Genomic DNA, 15,166 nt, shown 5'->3' with positions numbered 1-15,166 from the left:
TTAAAGTTGGTTACTGTGTGCTGAGTGGAGGATGCTGCTGTTGTTATGACAGTTAATTTGTATCGTTGACAGGCAAAAAGGAAATATACTTTACAAATAATATATTGTGTGTGTGTGTGTGTGTGTGTGTGTGTGTAGAATATGTATATGTATGTGCCATCGCATAGGCATGAAGGTCTGGCCTTACTTTCTACTTGAGACAGGGTCTCTGTTGTTGCCACTGCTGGCCTAGAGCCTCTAGGAGTTTTCCTGTCTCCACCATCCCACTACCCTCCATCTTGTGTAGGAGCACTGAGATTACAAATACGTACGACTGTGCTCAGCTTTTTGTGGGTTCTGGGGTTTTTAGCCTCAGGTCCTTACTCTTAAACAGAAAATGCTTTATTTGCTGCTTGTCTCAACCCCACAGCATAATTTCTTGATGTAGCTTCTAGTCCTCAGACTTAGGAGGATAAGCACTGGTGATCTTTTGTGTTTCCTCTTCAGTCTTAGGAATCTAAATTAAATGGTCAAGTTCAGATTCCTTTCCCACTTTGAATATAAACGGAATAGAATAAATCCATAGCTTTTATTGACGGGGCTATTTGTGCTTCCTCTGAACACATCTGATACTGTAGAGGCCCACAGGGGTTAAAAAACTGCCCAAGTCCACTATGTTAACAGGACAGGAAATACACTTCAATCCTGGTCTTCTTGACTGTTACTATAAATGAGATCTTGTCAGTTGGAAATTTATCACTACCAAAGGAATTTCACAGAACTGTAACCTTGACTATGTGACTGTCCTGCTTTCACTGCCTAGACATCATCACATTGCTTCGTGTGGAGAATCTCCATCTTTAATGCTTACCTCTCAGCTACCTTTTACTTTTTGAACATCATAGCATTTCAGAGGGATGAGGCATTCTCACTAACACAAGAAAGAGTTACTACTCATCTTTTTGGAGGGAAGGGGTGTCACCCTGGCAGATCTAAAACTCACAGATCCATCTGCTTCTGCCCATTCACTATTTATGTATTTGTTTGCTTATTTATTTTCATATTTTTACTTTTTTGGTTTTTCAGGACTGAGTTTCTTTGTAGCCTTAGCTGTCCTGGAACTCTCTGTAGACCTAGCTATCCTCAACTCAGGGATCCACCTGCCTCTGTCTCCTGACTGCTGGGATCAAAAGCATGTGCCACTATTGCAGCCCAACACACTCTTAGCACTCCCCACCTTGTTCCCTTGAGACATTTCTCACTGAGCACGGAGCGAGACTGGTGGCCAGAAAACTCTGCTCTTCTCACAGTGCTAGTGTTAGAGCTATGTACTATCATGTCCAATTTCAAATGGGATCTGAGGATTTGAGTTCAGGTCCTCAAGCTTATAAGGCAAGCGCTCTTAACCCACTGAACAGTCTCTCCAGCCCTGTCTTTTCACTTTTAAAGATAAAACAGGAGCTATAATTACCTATTTAATCTTTTAATGTACTTTTATATTATTAGCAATGTACAAATCTTAGTTCATTATTAGATGAAATTATATACAGTACAGTTGTTACTTCATACCTAAAGTAGGCTGAATAGAAATAATCAAATAATCGTGGTATTTTTTTCGTTGTTGTTATCCATTTGTTTGTTTTTGATTTTGTTTTGTTTTGAGATAGGGTGTTAGTGTATAGCCTTAGCTGGCCTGGAACTCAGAGGTCTGTGAGATACAGAACCTGTCTCTGCCTCCCTAGTGCTGAGACAGATTAATCTTGACTTTTTAAAGAAGACTGAAGCTGGCATTGTAGGTCTGTAATCACAGCATTTGGGAGGCTGAGGCATGAGGGTTGCTGTGCATTTAAGACCTGGCTGAGTGGTGGTGCCTGTTACCATTAATCAGAGGTAGGTGGATCTCTAGATCTAGGACAACCTGGTGTGCATAGTGAGTTCCAGGACAGCCAGGGCTGTGTAGAGAGATCCTGTCTCAAAACACAAAACAAACAAACAAAAGGACCAGCTTGTATCACATAGTGAATACCTAACCAGCTAGGCAAGACCTTGTCTCACAGCCAGCACCCTCCAAAAAAGTATTGATGCTGGATTGGTCATGTAGCTCAGCAGCAGACTGCTCCCCATTGAGAAACAAGGCCATGGGGTTTGATCCCTAGCTCTGAAAAAAACAAAACTGATTTTGCACATAGAATCAGCAGTAAATCATGGGGAAATTGTGAGAAGGGAAGGGGACGTTGAAGGCCATAAAGTCAGTTTGCAGTTCCTTACATGTGGGTGGTTAAAGCTAAAAGAAGTACAGAATGACCTTTCTCTGCTGTTACAGAAAGACCTGTGCTTCTTGCAGCTATTGGGAGTTTGTAACAAAAAGTTCCGTCTTCAGCATATTGCAAAAGATGCAGTGGTTGTGTTATCCATTGGTCTTTGGAGAATTATAGAGTGTGGGAACTGATAACTGCTGACAGGACTTTAACAAGTACTGCCTACCTAGCCATACACCCAAATGAGTGTCTGTTAATCCCAGCACTCAGGAGGCAGAGGAAGGCAGATCTCTGTGAGTTCGAGGCCAGCCTAATCTTCAAGAGCTAGTTCCAGGACAGCTAGGACTGTTACCAAAAAAAAAAGATAGATTTTGCTAATAACACTGTAGACACTGAACCCTAAGTCCAATGCCTTGAAATGTTACTGGGTAAAATTCCAACTCAGATCTCTTAGAAAACTCCGACCCATGAGTTTTTAGAGACTTACTGTTTGCTCTTGAGAAGTATGATTGTGGTGTACATCTGGTGGTTTTAAGAAATGTCTGCTGGCTTGGGGAAGGGAGCTCTTTTTTTGAATAGGAAAATGTCTTAAATTGATTTTCAGTAACTATTTCAGTCAGCACTTTCAACTCATCTTATGTAGCTGGTGCCCTGACATCCTTACCATCAATAGTTTTCTTTTTTTTTTTTTTTTTTTTTTTTTTTGTGGCGTACTCCATAGATTTATAAAAGCGTTCTGTCCATTATTATTTTGGCATGCATTTTTGTTTCTTATTCCATACAACACTATATCTGGTAGATTTTTAGTGGAAAAATATTTGGAGAGCAGAAGATACCAACATGATAAGAGTCTTTATCTTCTCTCAGGTTCAACTTAAAGGTCACCATTTAGAGAGGCCTTTGAGAACATCTTTGTTGAAGAGCCCTCTAGACATAATTTTTAAAAAAATAAAAATGAAGCTTGGCATTGTAGCACATGCCTTTTATCCTAGCACTCTGAAGTCAGAGGCAGGTGGATCTCTGAGGCTAACATGATCTACAGAGCAAGTTCCAGGGTAGCCAGAGCTATACAGAGAAACCCTGTCTTGAAAACCACACACACACACAATTGTTTACATTAAATAAAAATGAAATTTTATAGAAGATAAGATTGACCCTGCATAGAACTAAAATAGTAAGGAATTTGTATTAGAATAATAATACAATTCAAAGGAGAATTGATAACACACTGTCTTCAAACTTGACAAATGAAATATGAGAATAAGGGAAATGGAAGAAGCCAAAAATTTTGTTTATGGGAAATAAGAGACACCATCATTGAATACAGAATAGGATTATAAAGAAAGAGCAGATTTGAGAACGAATGATAATTCTGATGGTATCCTTTTCAAGTGCTCCTGTTGATGGATAAATAAGGTGAGCAGTTAGAAAGCTATGGAAATCTAAGATAGGGAATATCTGTGGGGTGTGTGTGTGTGTGTGTGTGTGTGTGTGTGTGTGTGTGTGTGTGTGTGTGTGTGTGTGTGTACGACTAACAGTGCCTGTGGAGGCTAGAGGCATTGGATTTGCTAGAGGATTTCCTTGAAGGGGAATTCCAGGTAATTAAACAGATAAGCTGCCTGATGTGGGTGTTGGTATTGAAGCTCCTGTTCTCTGCAAGAGCAGTATATGCTCTTAACTGCTTAGCCTTCTCCCTAGCTCTGCTCAGAGTGGTTTTTGAAGTTCTGGTATTACAAAGGAAGAGAAAAGAAACTGCAGAGAATGAAAAAACAGCAAAGAGCAAATACTTGGGAAATATCTCCAAGGGTTTGGAACAAAAGCTAAAGAACAGAAACAAGTAGACCCAAGAGAGGACAACATGGAAATCAAGCTTTGTTTTCAGGAAAAAAGTGAGATACAAACCTTTTTTTTTTTTTTTAAAGGAAAAAGATACTCTGTTGTAACCTCAAAGTATAATAAGCAGTTACCCATCAGTATGGTGGAGGATTGGTTACAGGACTCCAGTTAATACCCACACCTGCGGATGTATAAGTTTTGTATACAACCTACTTGTGTACTCCTATTTACGTTTTAAAATTCTTCTCATTTTATTTGTTTGGATAGGAATGTGCTATACGTTCTCTCCACTCCCCTTCCCTCCTCCTCTTTCCCTTTCCACCTTCCCTCTGCCCCCCATGCTCCCAAATTTCTCAGGAGATTTTGTCTTTTTTTTTTTTTTTTATTTCACCCTTTTATCCATGTCTTCTTTGTTACCTAGGTTCTCTGGGGTTGTGGCCTGTAGGCTGGTTATCCTTTGCTTTATGTCTAATATCTACTTATAAGTGAGTACATATTATATTTATCATTCTGGGTCTGGGTTATCTCCCCCAGGATGGCCTTTTCTAGTTCCGTCCATTGTCTGCGGATTTCAAGATGTCATTGTGGTTTTTGTTTGTTTGTTTGTTTGTTTGTTTTGGTTTTTTGAGACAGGGTTTCTCTGTATAGCTTTGGAACCTGTCCTGGAACTAGCTCTTGTAGACCAGGCTGGCCTCGAACTCACAGAGATCTGCCTGCCTCTGCCTCCCAAGTGCTGGTTTTAAAGGCGTGCGCCACCACTGCCTGGCGACATCATTGTTTTTTACCACTGAGTAATACTTTATTGTATAAATGTACCACATTTTCTTTATCCATTCTTCAGTCGAGGGGCATCTCTAGGTTGTTTCCAGATTCTGGCTATTATGAATAATGCTGCTATGAACATAATTGTGCAAATGTCCTTGTAATGTGAGTGTGTATCCTTTGGGCATATGCCCAAAAGTGGTATTGCTAGATCTTGAGGTAGATTGATTCCCAATTTTCAGAGAAACCACCATATTGATTACCAAAGCAACTGTACAAGTTTGCACTCCCACCAGCAATGGAGGAGTGTTCCCCTTACTCCACATCCTCTCCAGCATAAGCTGTCATCCTATGTACTTTTTTAAAACACAATTTTAAAGATTTATCTCTCTTTTTTTTTAAATGTGTATGTAAGTGTTTTGCCTGCATGTGTAAGTATATTCTATATGTGTGCCTGGTACCCGTGGAAGCCAGAAAAGGATATATATATATAGCATCCCCTGAAACTGGAGTTAGGCAGTTTAGTTAGCTGTCATGTTTGGGTGCTGGAAACTGAACCTGAGTTTTCTTCTCTCTTACAATGTATCTCAACCACAGTTTCCCTTCTCCACTCTTCCAAATCCTCCCCGCCACTTCCCATCTCCCACAGATCAACAGCTGTCTATCTCCCTTCAGAAACGAGTGTCAACCGAACACCGCATAACAAGATGCAATAAACCCTCATCAAGACTGGTTGAGAAAACCCAGTAGGAGGAAAAGGAGTCCCACAAAAATTCCAAGCTAAACAACCATAACATATCTGCAGAGGACCTAGCGCAGACCCATGCAGGCTCTGTGATTGCTGCACCAGTCTCTGTGAGCCCCTATGAGCTCTGCTTAGTTGATTCTGTGGACTTTGTTCTCATGGTGTCCTCGACCCTACTGGCTCCCCTCTTCTGTGGGATTCCCTGAGTTCTGCCTAATGTTTGGCTCTAGGTCTCTGCATCTATTCCCACTAGCTGCCATAAGAAGCCTCTTTTCTTTCCTCTGGTGACTATTGGGCTAGGTGCCAATCTATGAGTATAGTAGAATTTTATTGACTTTTTTTGGGGGGGGGGGGCAGTTGTGTTTGGTTCCACTCTAGGTCTCTGGGCTATCCAGGCAGTGTAGGATATAGGCTTTCTCTTGTGCTGTGGGCATCAATTAGATGAGTGGGCAGTGGTAGCACATGCCTTTAATTCCAACTGTTGGGAGGCAGAGGCAAGTGGATCTCCAGATCTCCGTGAGTTCAAGGCTAGCCTGGTTTACAAAGTGAATTCCAGTATAACCATGGTGGTTACACAGAAAAACCCTGTCTTGAGAAACTTTAAAAAAAAAAAAAAAAAGGTACAGAGGAGTGGTAGGCCTGGGACACCAGCCCATCCACAAAACCTTTGGCCTACAATCTATCCAGTCTGCCAGATGTGCTGGGGCAGGGCAATGGTGACTCAAAGCTTGTACGAGTGGCTGTAGACACAGACTTTTGTTTCCCTGGCCGTCCAAATCCGAATAATCACACAAAAACTATATTAATTACAACGCTGTTTGGCCAATGTCTTAGGCACATTCCTAGCTAACTCTTACATCTTAAATTAACCCATTTCTATTAATCTATATATCGCCATGAGGCTGTGGCTTACCAGTAATGGCATCTTTTTTCCTTTGGCAGCTATATGGTGTCTCTTTGACTCCACCTACTCTTCTCTATATATCTCTGTTTAGATTTCCTGCCTAGCTTTATTCTGCTAAGCCATTGACCAAAACAGCTTTATTCATCAACCAATAAAAGCAGCACTTATACAGAAGGACATCCTACATCAAGTGTCCAACCAATGACTGCTCTATCTTGAAGCCAGTGCTTTTAATTGCTAAGTCATCTCTCTAGAATCTCCTGCCTCTGTTTTTGACCATTTTTTTGTTTAAATTTCTTTTATTATATTTATTGTCACTGCACAAATATGGAGGTCACAGGACATCTTTCAGAAGTTATTCGGTCCTTCCCTCACGTGAGATATGACACTCGGGTTATCAGGCTTGGCAGCAAGTGTCTTTACCCACTGAGCCATCTTGTTGCTGGCCCTGTAGCAGTGTCCTTTACTCATCATAGTTTTCAGCAGTTTGGGATATCTTGGTAATCATAGGCTCCCCCTGTCTTCACAAGCTAACATTTAGCATGACGTTCTGTATTACTTGGTAATTCATAGGCTCCCCCTGTCTTCACAAAGCTAACATTTAGCATGACGTTCTGTAGTACTTGGTTCAGGTTCCCATTAGGCACTTCAGTGTTCTGCTAAGTTCTGTTTCATACATTACTTAGGATATAATCTCCTTCCTAACCCTGATTAACCAGGATATGTATCTAGTTGAGGCAGTCCTGTACCAGCCCGATTTAATGATGATGATGATAATTTTGCAACCTGACCATAGTTTCCTCTCCCTCCTTTCCTCCCAGTCCCTCCCCACACCTCTCTCTGCTTCTGCTCCCTTCCTACTCCTCCATTTCGTTTAGAAAAAGATGGGCCTTCCATGATATCAACCAAACAATGGCTTATTAGGTTGCAGTAAGACTAACCACCACAAAAAAAGGTGTGTGTGGCTGGGCGGCGGTGGCGCACGCCTTTAATCCCAAGCACTCGGGAGGCAGAGACAGGCGGATCTCTTGAGTTCGAGACAGCCTGGTCTACAAGAGCTAGTTCCAGACAGGCTCCAAAGCTACAGAGAAACCCTGTCTCGAAAAACCAAAAAAAAAAAAAAAAAAAAAAAAAAAAAAAAAAAAAAGAGATGTGTGTGGTGGGGGGGACTGAAGAGAAGGTCTCAGTGGTAAGCCAGTGACTGCTCTTCGAGGTCCTGGGTATAATTCCCAGCACCCACAATGGCAGCTCACAGTTGTCTATACTTCATTTCAGGAAATCATACCAATGTACATTAGTTTTTTTTTTTTTTAAGAGCCAAAAAAGGCATTAAAAAAAAAAGACCTCCCCTCACATTAAGGTTGACAAGGCATTCCAGAATGAGGAATAGATTCCAAAATTCAACAGGAGAGTCAGAGTCAGAGGTGGGCCTTGTGGTGGTGCACATTTCTAATCCCAGCACTCAGAAGGCAGAGGCAGGCGAATCTCTATGAGTTCCACGACAGATAGGTTACACAGTGAAACCCTTCCTTGAAACACCAAAAAGGAAGAAGGAAAAAAAAAAGGTCAGAGACAGCCCCTCCCCTGCTCCCACTGTTAGGTATCCCACAAGTAGATCAAGCTACATAACTGTAACATATGCAGAGTGTCTAGGTCAGTCCTATGCAGGCTCCCTGGTAGACAGTTTAGTCTCTGTGAGCCCGCCCCTATGAGCCCAAGTTAGTTGATGCTGTAGGTTTTCTTTTGGTATCCTTGACTGCTCTGGCTCCTACAATTCTTACTCCTCCTCTTCCACAGCTCCACCTGTTTGGCTGTGAGTCTCTGCATCTGTTTCCATCAGTTGCTGGATGAAGGAAGCGTCTATGATGACAGTTGGGCTAGGCACTAATCTATGAGTATAGCAGAATGTCATTAGGCATCATACATTGGCCTTTTTTGTTTTGTTTTGTTTTTCCCAGTCGTGTTTGGTCTCTGGGCTATTTGGTTCTATCCTAGGTCTCTGGGCTATCTAGCCTCTGGGTCCTCTGGGTCCTGGTGTTTCAGTGATAGGCTCCCTCTTGTGGCATGGGATTCAGGCTGGGCCAGTCATTGGTTGGCCACTCTCACAACGTCTGTGCAGCCTTTATTCCAGCACATCTTGTAGGCACAACAAATTGTAGGTCAAAGGATATGTGGCTAAGTATTGAGTTCTTGATCTTAAGTTTAGATTCTCCTTTGGTCAGTAGCAGAAGACCAGTGCAAGGAAGAACACATCAGGGTAAAGAGAAACTGGTAAAGAGAAAATGTTGAAAAGCTGAATAGAAATGTCCCAGCAGCAGTTTGCAAAGTCAGAGTTGATTCATGCTGCATTTATTTTACCTTGAAAAGACAAAAAGCACCTGATGGTGACCCTGTAGTATAACAGATTAAAATGTCTTCTTTTTTTATTAATTAATTAACTTATTTACTTATTTTTGGTTTTTCGAGACAGGATTTCTCTGTAGCTTTGGAACCTGCCCTGGAACTAGCTCTTATAGATCAGGCAGGACTCAGAGTTCCACCTGCCTCTGACTCCTGAGTGCTGGGATTAAAGGCGTGTGCCACCACTGCCCGCCTGAAAATACCTTTTAAAGATGCTTTTTGTAGAACATCAATAATTAATCATGGTTTGAGATTTTTGTCCAGTTATATAATAAGAATATAGAGTTTTGAGCACATAAATTGAAAATTAAGACAATGGAAATATGTCAAATTGGTATTTGGTTTAGTATATAATTATCTAAAACATCTAGTCCTGTTCTGTGTGGTACTGACATTAGAGATAATGAGGACAATCTGATAAAATTAGAGGCATCACCTGTGTTAAATTGGTACTGCATAGGGTCTTTATAGTCAGATCGATTAAGTAGAGATTACTAGGACAAAGTTAATTGATTGTTAAGAACAATGGTAGTATACATATTTGCTTTGGATGTAATGTTTCATTTTTTTGGTAAAAAGAAGTAGTTTAGTAAAATTTAGAAATTTTAGTACAGTTTTCACCAAGTGTGATTTAGTGAAAATATTTGTTAGGTCTGGACATTTAAATAGTTATTATTAACAATGCTTTTATCTTGGATGTATTAACCAACATTTGGACACTGCCTTTCTTTTGTGTGTGTGGTCAAGGATGAAGTTGTTGCGTTTGTTTGAAGCAATTTCTTATCTGTAACCGTAAAGCAAATTTATTCCTGTTAGCTTGAGCACAAATATTTGATTTCAGGAATTTTTCTTATTTACTGTATGACATTTGAATGGGGAGAGAGATGGGATACATTAGATTACCATCTTTTTATTTGTTGCTGAAGCAAAATAATTCCTGAAGCCCTACATAAAGAGCAGGAGCTCTTTCAATAACACACTTTTCCCTCTCATAGTTTGCCATTCTTTTTAGTATTATTGACGAGAAATTATAAACTTATTTTCATGTTCATGTTAAGCTACTTTGTATAATGAATTTAGTGCACTTAAAATATCAGTAATTTGCTGGTGGCTCGTACCTTTAATCCCAGCTCTCAAGAGATGGAGGCAGGAGGATCTCTGAGTTTGAGGCCAGCCAGGTCTACAGGGCAGTTCCAGGACAGACAGCCAGAGAACTACTGGAGAAACCCTGCCTCAAAAAACAAAACAAAATTTAAGAGAAATCAATAATTTATGTTTTAATTATTGTACTTTGATCATTTGTAGGCGAAACCTAACCAAATTATCCCTGATCTTCAGCCACATGCTGGCAGAACTGAAAGGCATCTTTCCAAGTGGACTCTTCCAAGGAGACACTTTTCGGATTACTAAAGCAGATGCTGCAGAATTTTGGAGAAAAGCTTTTGGGGAAAAGTAAGTCTCTAGATAATAAACCTAACTATGAAAAACTAAAGCTTATGTTAAGAGATATTTGTTTAGAATTTGAAATTATAAAATATTTAAAACACAGTGGGTCAGCAAGTTGGCTCAGTGGGTAAAGTGCTTGCTATACAGACCTGACAATCTAGCATTTGCCCTCTGAGCTCACACATAAGCACACACTACCATCAACAATAACAATTTAAAAAGTTAAATTACTTTTTAAATTTTGTTCTGTTGTTGTTGTTGTTGTTATTTTGGTTTTTCAAGACAGGGCTTCTCTGTAGCTTTGGAACCTGTCCTGGAACTAGCTCTTGTAGACCAGGCTGGCCTCAAACTCACAGAGATCTGCCTGCCAAGTGCTGGGATTAAAGGCATGTGCCACCACCACCCGGCTTTCCAGCTTTTCCCAATCTTTAAAGAAATAAAACTGCAATTTAGATGAAGTCTGTATTCTTTGATTGAATGAATATTCTTCCTTTTCTTTCCCTGTCTATTCTGTTAATAGGCATTTACGTTATAAATTAGTGCAGTATAGAGGCAGATCTCCTGGAGCTGAAGTTACAGGTTGTTGTGAGCTGTTGGATGTGGTGCTATAAACTGAACTTGGGTCTTGTGGAAGAGTGATACCTGACATTAACACTGAGCCACCTCTTCAGCCCCACATTTCAAATTATTGCTGCTTCAAACTTAAATGAGTGGTGACATAGTTGTTTGCATAGGCTAGGAATTCTCCTTAATTACATAGCTAAAAATGTTACTGGTAAGTCATGGGTTTCACTTTTTCCCCTTCTACTAAGTATTGCCTAATTGCTTTCAAAAATGGTTTGTATGAGTTGCGCTCTCTTTCTCATTTATTTGTTTGTTTGTTTGTGTTTGGGGGGCAGGATTTCTCTGAGTAACCCTGATTGTTAGACTAGGCTGATCTTGAACTCAGAGATCTGCCTACTTCTGTCTCCTGAGTGCTGGTAAGAGTTATAGGATTTGAGTTATATTGCAGTACAGCACAGCACTTGCCTAGAGTGATTCAGGTCCTGTTTTCAAACCTTAGCAGTGAAGAAAGTGTACTAATTTGCAAAAAAAAATGCTAATGCTTAGCTAGGCATGGTAAGTGCACACTAATTCCAGCTCTTGGGAAGCAGAGGCAGGAATTTGAAGCCAGGCACCAATGTAAAAGTTCCTGGGCCACTCCCCCCACCTTTTTTTCTTTTTTCTTCAAAAAATAAACAAACAGCTAGCTGGTAGTGCACACCTTTAATCCCAGCGCTCAGGAGTCAGAGGCAGGCAGATCTCTGTGAGTTTGAAGCCAGTCTGGTCTACAGAGTGAGTTTCAGGTCAAGTTCTAAAGCTACAGAGAAACCCTGTCTCAACCCCCAAAAATAAATCTCTCACAGAAGTCAAATTATATTTAAACTAAGAACAGAAAGAAGAAAATAAGGGATATGTTTGTTAACTTCCTAATGAGTAACAGATGATTTTCTACAATTCTCTGGCCAAAAATGTCACATATTAATCACCTTCTCATCCTTCTACAGGCAATTTGTTCTAACCTAGAAGCATAGAAGGAAGATGAGGTTATGCATTTTTTAAAACAGGGTTTTACCATGCAGACTCTGGTTAGCCTTGAACTTTCCATCCCCTTCCTCAGCCTCACCATGCTGAGATGAGAGGTTCAGACCTCTACACCAAGATTTTTTTTGGAAATGGCATCTCGCTATATAGGCCTAGCTGGCCTGGAACTCCACTTGTCTCTGCTGGAACACCTGGTTTTGAACTAAACTGTGAAAATTACAGTCAGGCAGGGTAGTGGTGCCACGTCTTTAATCCCAGCACTCAGGGCAGAGGCAGTCAGATCTCTGTGAGTTTGAGGCCAGTCTGAGTTATAGGACAGCCAGAGCTGTTAAACAGAGAAACCCTGTCTTGAAAAAAAAACAAAAACAAAATAAAAACAAACAGAAAAAAGAAAATCACAGTCAGTCCATATCTGCAGTTGCCTATTATCTCATTGTGTTCTCTCACCCCACTCCACCTCAGGACAATAGTTCCTTGGAAGAGCTTTCGACAGGCCCTTCATGAAGTGCATCCCATCAGTTCTGGGCTGGAGGCCATGGCTTTGAAGTCCACTATTGATCTGACCTGCAATGATTATATTTCTGTTTTTGAATTTGATATCTTTACACGACTATTTCAGGTAGGATACTAAAGTCATTGACTAACCTGGTACTGTTTTTCTGAAGAGAAAACTCTTTTAAAAAAAAAAAAAAGATAAAAACTGAGTGTGGTGGCTTGTAATTATAATCCTACCACTTAGGATGTTGAGGCAGGATGATTGCTGAGTTCAAGGCCAGCCTGGGCTAAAGAGTGAGTTAGAAGCAAGCATGGCCTACAGGATAATGCCTTGTCTCAACTAGGAAAAAAAAGTAACATTAAGGATTTTGTCTATCATAAAGGCATTTCAATTCAGTACTGGAGAGATGGCTCAACAGTTAACAGCACTTGCTGCTCTTGCAGAGGACTCTGGTTCAGTTTCCATGGTGACTTACAACTATCCGTAACCCTAGTTCTAGGTGATCGTTAGAGGTCCTGTCCTGTCCTGACCTCTGTGGGCATCACACATGCATGTAGTTTGCCTGCATACTTGCAAGCAAAATACTCCTACACATTAAAAAAAAATAAACACAATCTAAAAGTGTTTGAATTCATTTTAGAAACTTATAAGCAAAAGAAAGATTAAAATTTAAACTCGTATTATTATTTTAGAATTGTGGGAGTGGGGAAAATAGAGACAGTTTATTAAGAAAGACAGGGAAAGCATTCCCAAGATTGGAAGTGGGTCTGAGAGTTGAGAAAGGTCCTAAGTATTGGTCCTTCAATATGTGTATGTGCTAGCTTGAGTAAGCATTCATTAAGAGCTTAATAATTGTACATATAGGCCCTATTCTGTTTTTTTCTGAGGTTTGTCACTGTTTGACTTTAATACTGGTAAGAGCTGCTGAGCAATTTTGTGTGTATGGTTGTCTCCCTATACAAGACAGCTTGTATTCTGAACTCTCAAAGTGTCTATTCTCCCAAATATATTTGTCATTCCCAAAGAATGACAATAGAGAATTTGTGACAAATTTATATTTGAGAGGTGAAGTTTTTTCTTTTGTTCATCATTGTTCTGAAGGTGTATGTCTGAGCCAGATGGTTTATGATTGATCTTTTATTTCTTTAGCCCTGGTCCTCTTTGCTCAGAAATTGGAACAGCCTTGCTGTAACTCACCCTGGTTACATGGCTTTCCTGACATATGATGAAGTGAAAGCAAGGCTCCAGAAGTTCATTCACAAACCTGGCAGGTCAGTACATTGAAGTTGATTCACAAACCTGGCAGGTCAGTACATTGAAGTTGATTCACAAACCTGGCAGGTTGAAGGAAAGAGGTTTGTTCTCCTGAATTTCATTCTCTCATGATTTTGTTAAAGTTAAAGGGACATCATTTTTTACTGGTTCTCCAGTAGCCCAGTTTTGGGGATAGGATTGATTTAATCAACTCATGTGATTTAGTAAATGTTTTAAGCCAATATAGAATGGGATTTATGCTGGGTGCTTAGAGTTTGAGTACGCAAGAGCTTAGAAAGCTAGAGCAGGAGAATGGTGTGAGACCAACCTGAAAAATATATCCAAATTCTGTCTCCAGTAAATAGAACAATGAGGTATTTTGCTTCTGTTATAGAATCATTATAGGAGTTGATTTTTTTTATGTTGGAGATTAAACTGAGGCCTGCAGACACACTACAGCATTCATTTGCCCCCTAAGCTATACCCCAGTCCCTTGAAAAAGTTACTTTAAATTCTTTTCAAGTTTGTACAAAAAAGAGTTTAATTATTTATGTTTTCATAGATACTTTGTTGTTATTCATATTCCTTTTTCCCTGAAGATGATATTCTTAATGGTCTTTTTTTTTTTTTAAAATCCTGTCTCTATCTTGCTTATGTCTGATAGCATATATATTGAAACTTTGCTAATCTCTGTCCTCAGTTACATCTTCCGGCTGAGCTGTACTCGTCTGGGTCAGTGGGCTATTGGGTACGTTACTGCTGATGGGAACATTCTGCAGACAATCCCACACAATAAACCACTCTTCCAAGCACTGATTGATGGCTTCAGGGAAGGCTTGTGAGTATCACTGCTTTCTGTCGTCTCTTAACATCTAGGAACTGGGGACACCCGTGCCTCTTCATTAGTGGCTTCTATTGCATTTTTTTTTCTACAGACAAAGATTTCAGGAAAGTGTTAACATGCCACCTTACCCTGCTTTGAGGTTGAAGAAGCTTTGCTCTTTTTGGGGGTTCCCTAAGTGAGACTGGCTATCTTTATTGTTTTAGTTAATACCACGAATAAACTTTATCTCTTTTTCCAAATAAGTTAGTTTTAAAGCAAAATTAGAATAAAAATCTGTGGAAGGATCGGGACATTCTGCTGCTTATTTAATTAGTCTGTGTGAGGATGATTAGATGTTTCAGTGACAGCAGACCTCAGTTGCCTTCAGCCTAGTTTTAGTCTGATTCAGCAGTATTTTTCTTCAGGCCTTGGGCTAATATATATGGCTAAGTTCTTACTCCTGAATTACTTACTGTTCCTTTAGGAATTTAAATTTATTTTCAGTCAGTAAACACTGAAAATACTGTTGAGTGGGTATCAGAACAGCAACTGTGTTCTAAAGTTACTAGGAAAAGACATTTTTCCATTATGTATCATCTCAGCATTAGCATTGAGGCAAGGAGAGGTACTGCTCCTAACATCTGGGCAGTCTGGTGCTGAGATCACTGTAGATGATCTC

At 40.1% G+C, this 15,166-nt stretch overlaps 1 protein-coding gene across 2 annotated transcripts in view; it reads left to right on the top strand.

Annotated features, from left to right (window-relative positions):
• The window catches only part of Cbl (Cbl proto-oncogene), an 85,307-nt gene that overhangs the window by 49,284 nt on the left and 20,857 nt on the right, over positions 1 to 15,166 (top strand). For both annotated transcript variants that reach the window (XM_038322588.1, XM_038322590.1), the window contains 4 exons: positions 10,190 to 10,336; positions 12,377 to 12,533; positions 13,560 to 13,681; positions 14,365 to 14,502. In XM_038322588.1, the coding sequence (XP_038178516.1) occupies positions 10,190 to 10,336; positions 12,377 to 12,533; positions 13,560 to 13,681; positions 14,365 to 14,502 (564 nt within the window). The remainder of the gene's footprint in view (positions 1 to 10,189; positions 10,337 to 12,376; positions 12,534 to 13,559; positions 13,682 to 14,364; positions 14,503 to 15,166) is intronic.

The sequence above is a fragment of the Arvicola amphibius genome, chromosome 3 (assembly GCF_903992535.2).
Source record: "Arvicola amphibius chromosome 3, mArvAmp1.2, whole genome shotgun sequence".
Classification (NCBI taxonomy): Eukaryota; Metazoa; Chordata; class Mammalia; order Rodentia; family Cricetidae; genus Arvicola; species Arvicola amphibius.
Note: the sequence above shows the minus strand (reverse complement) of the source record. Positions and strands in the feature narration are given on the sequence as shown.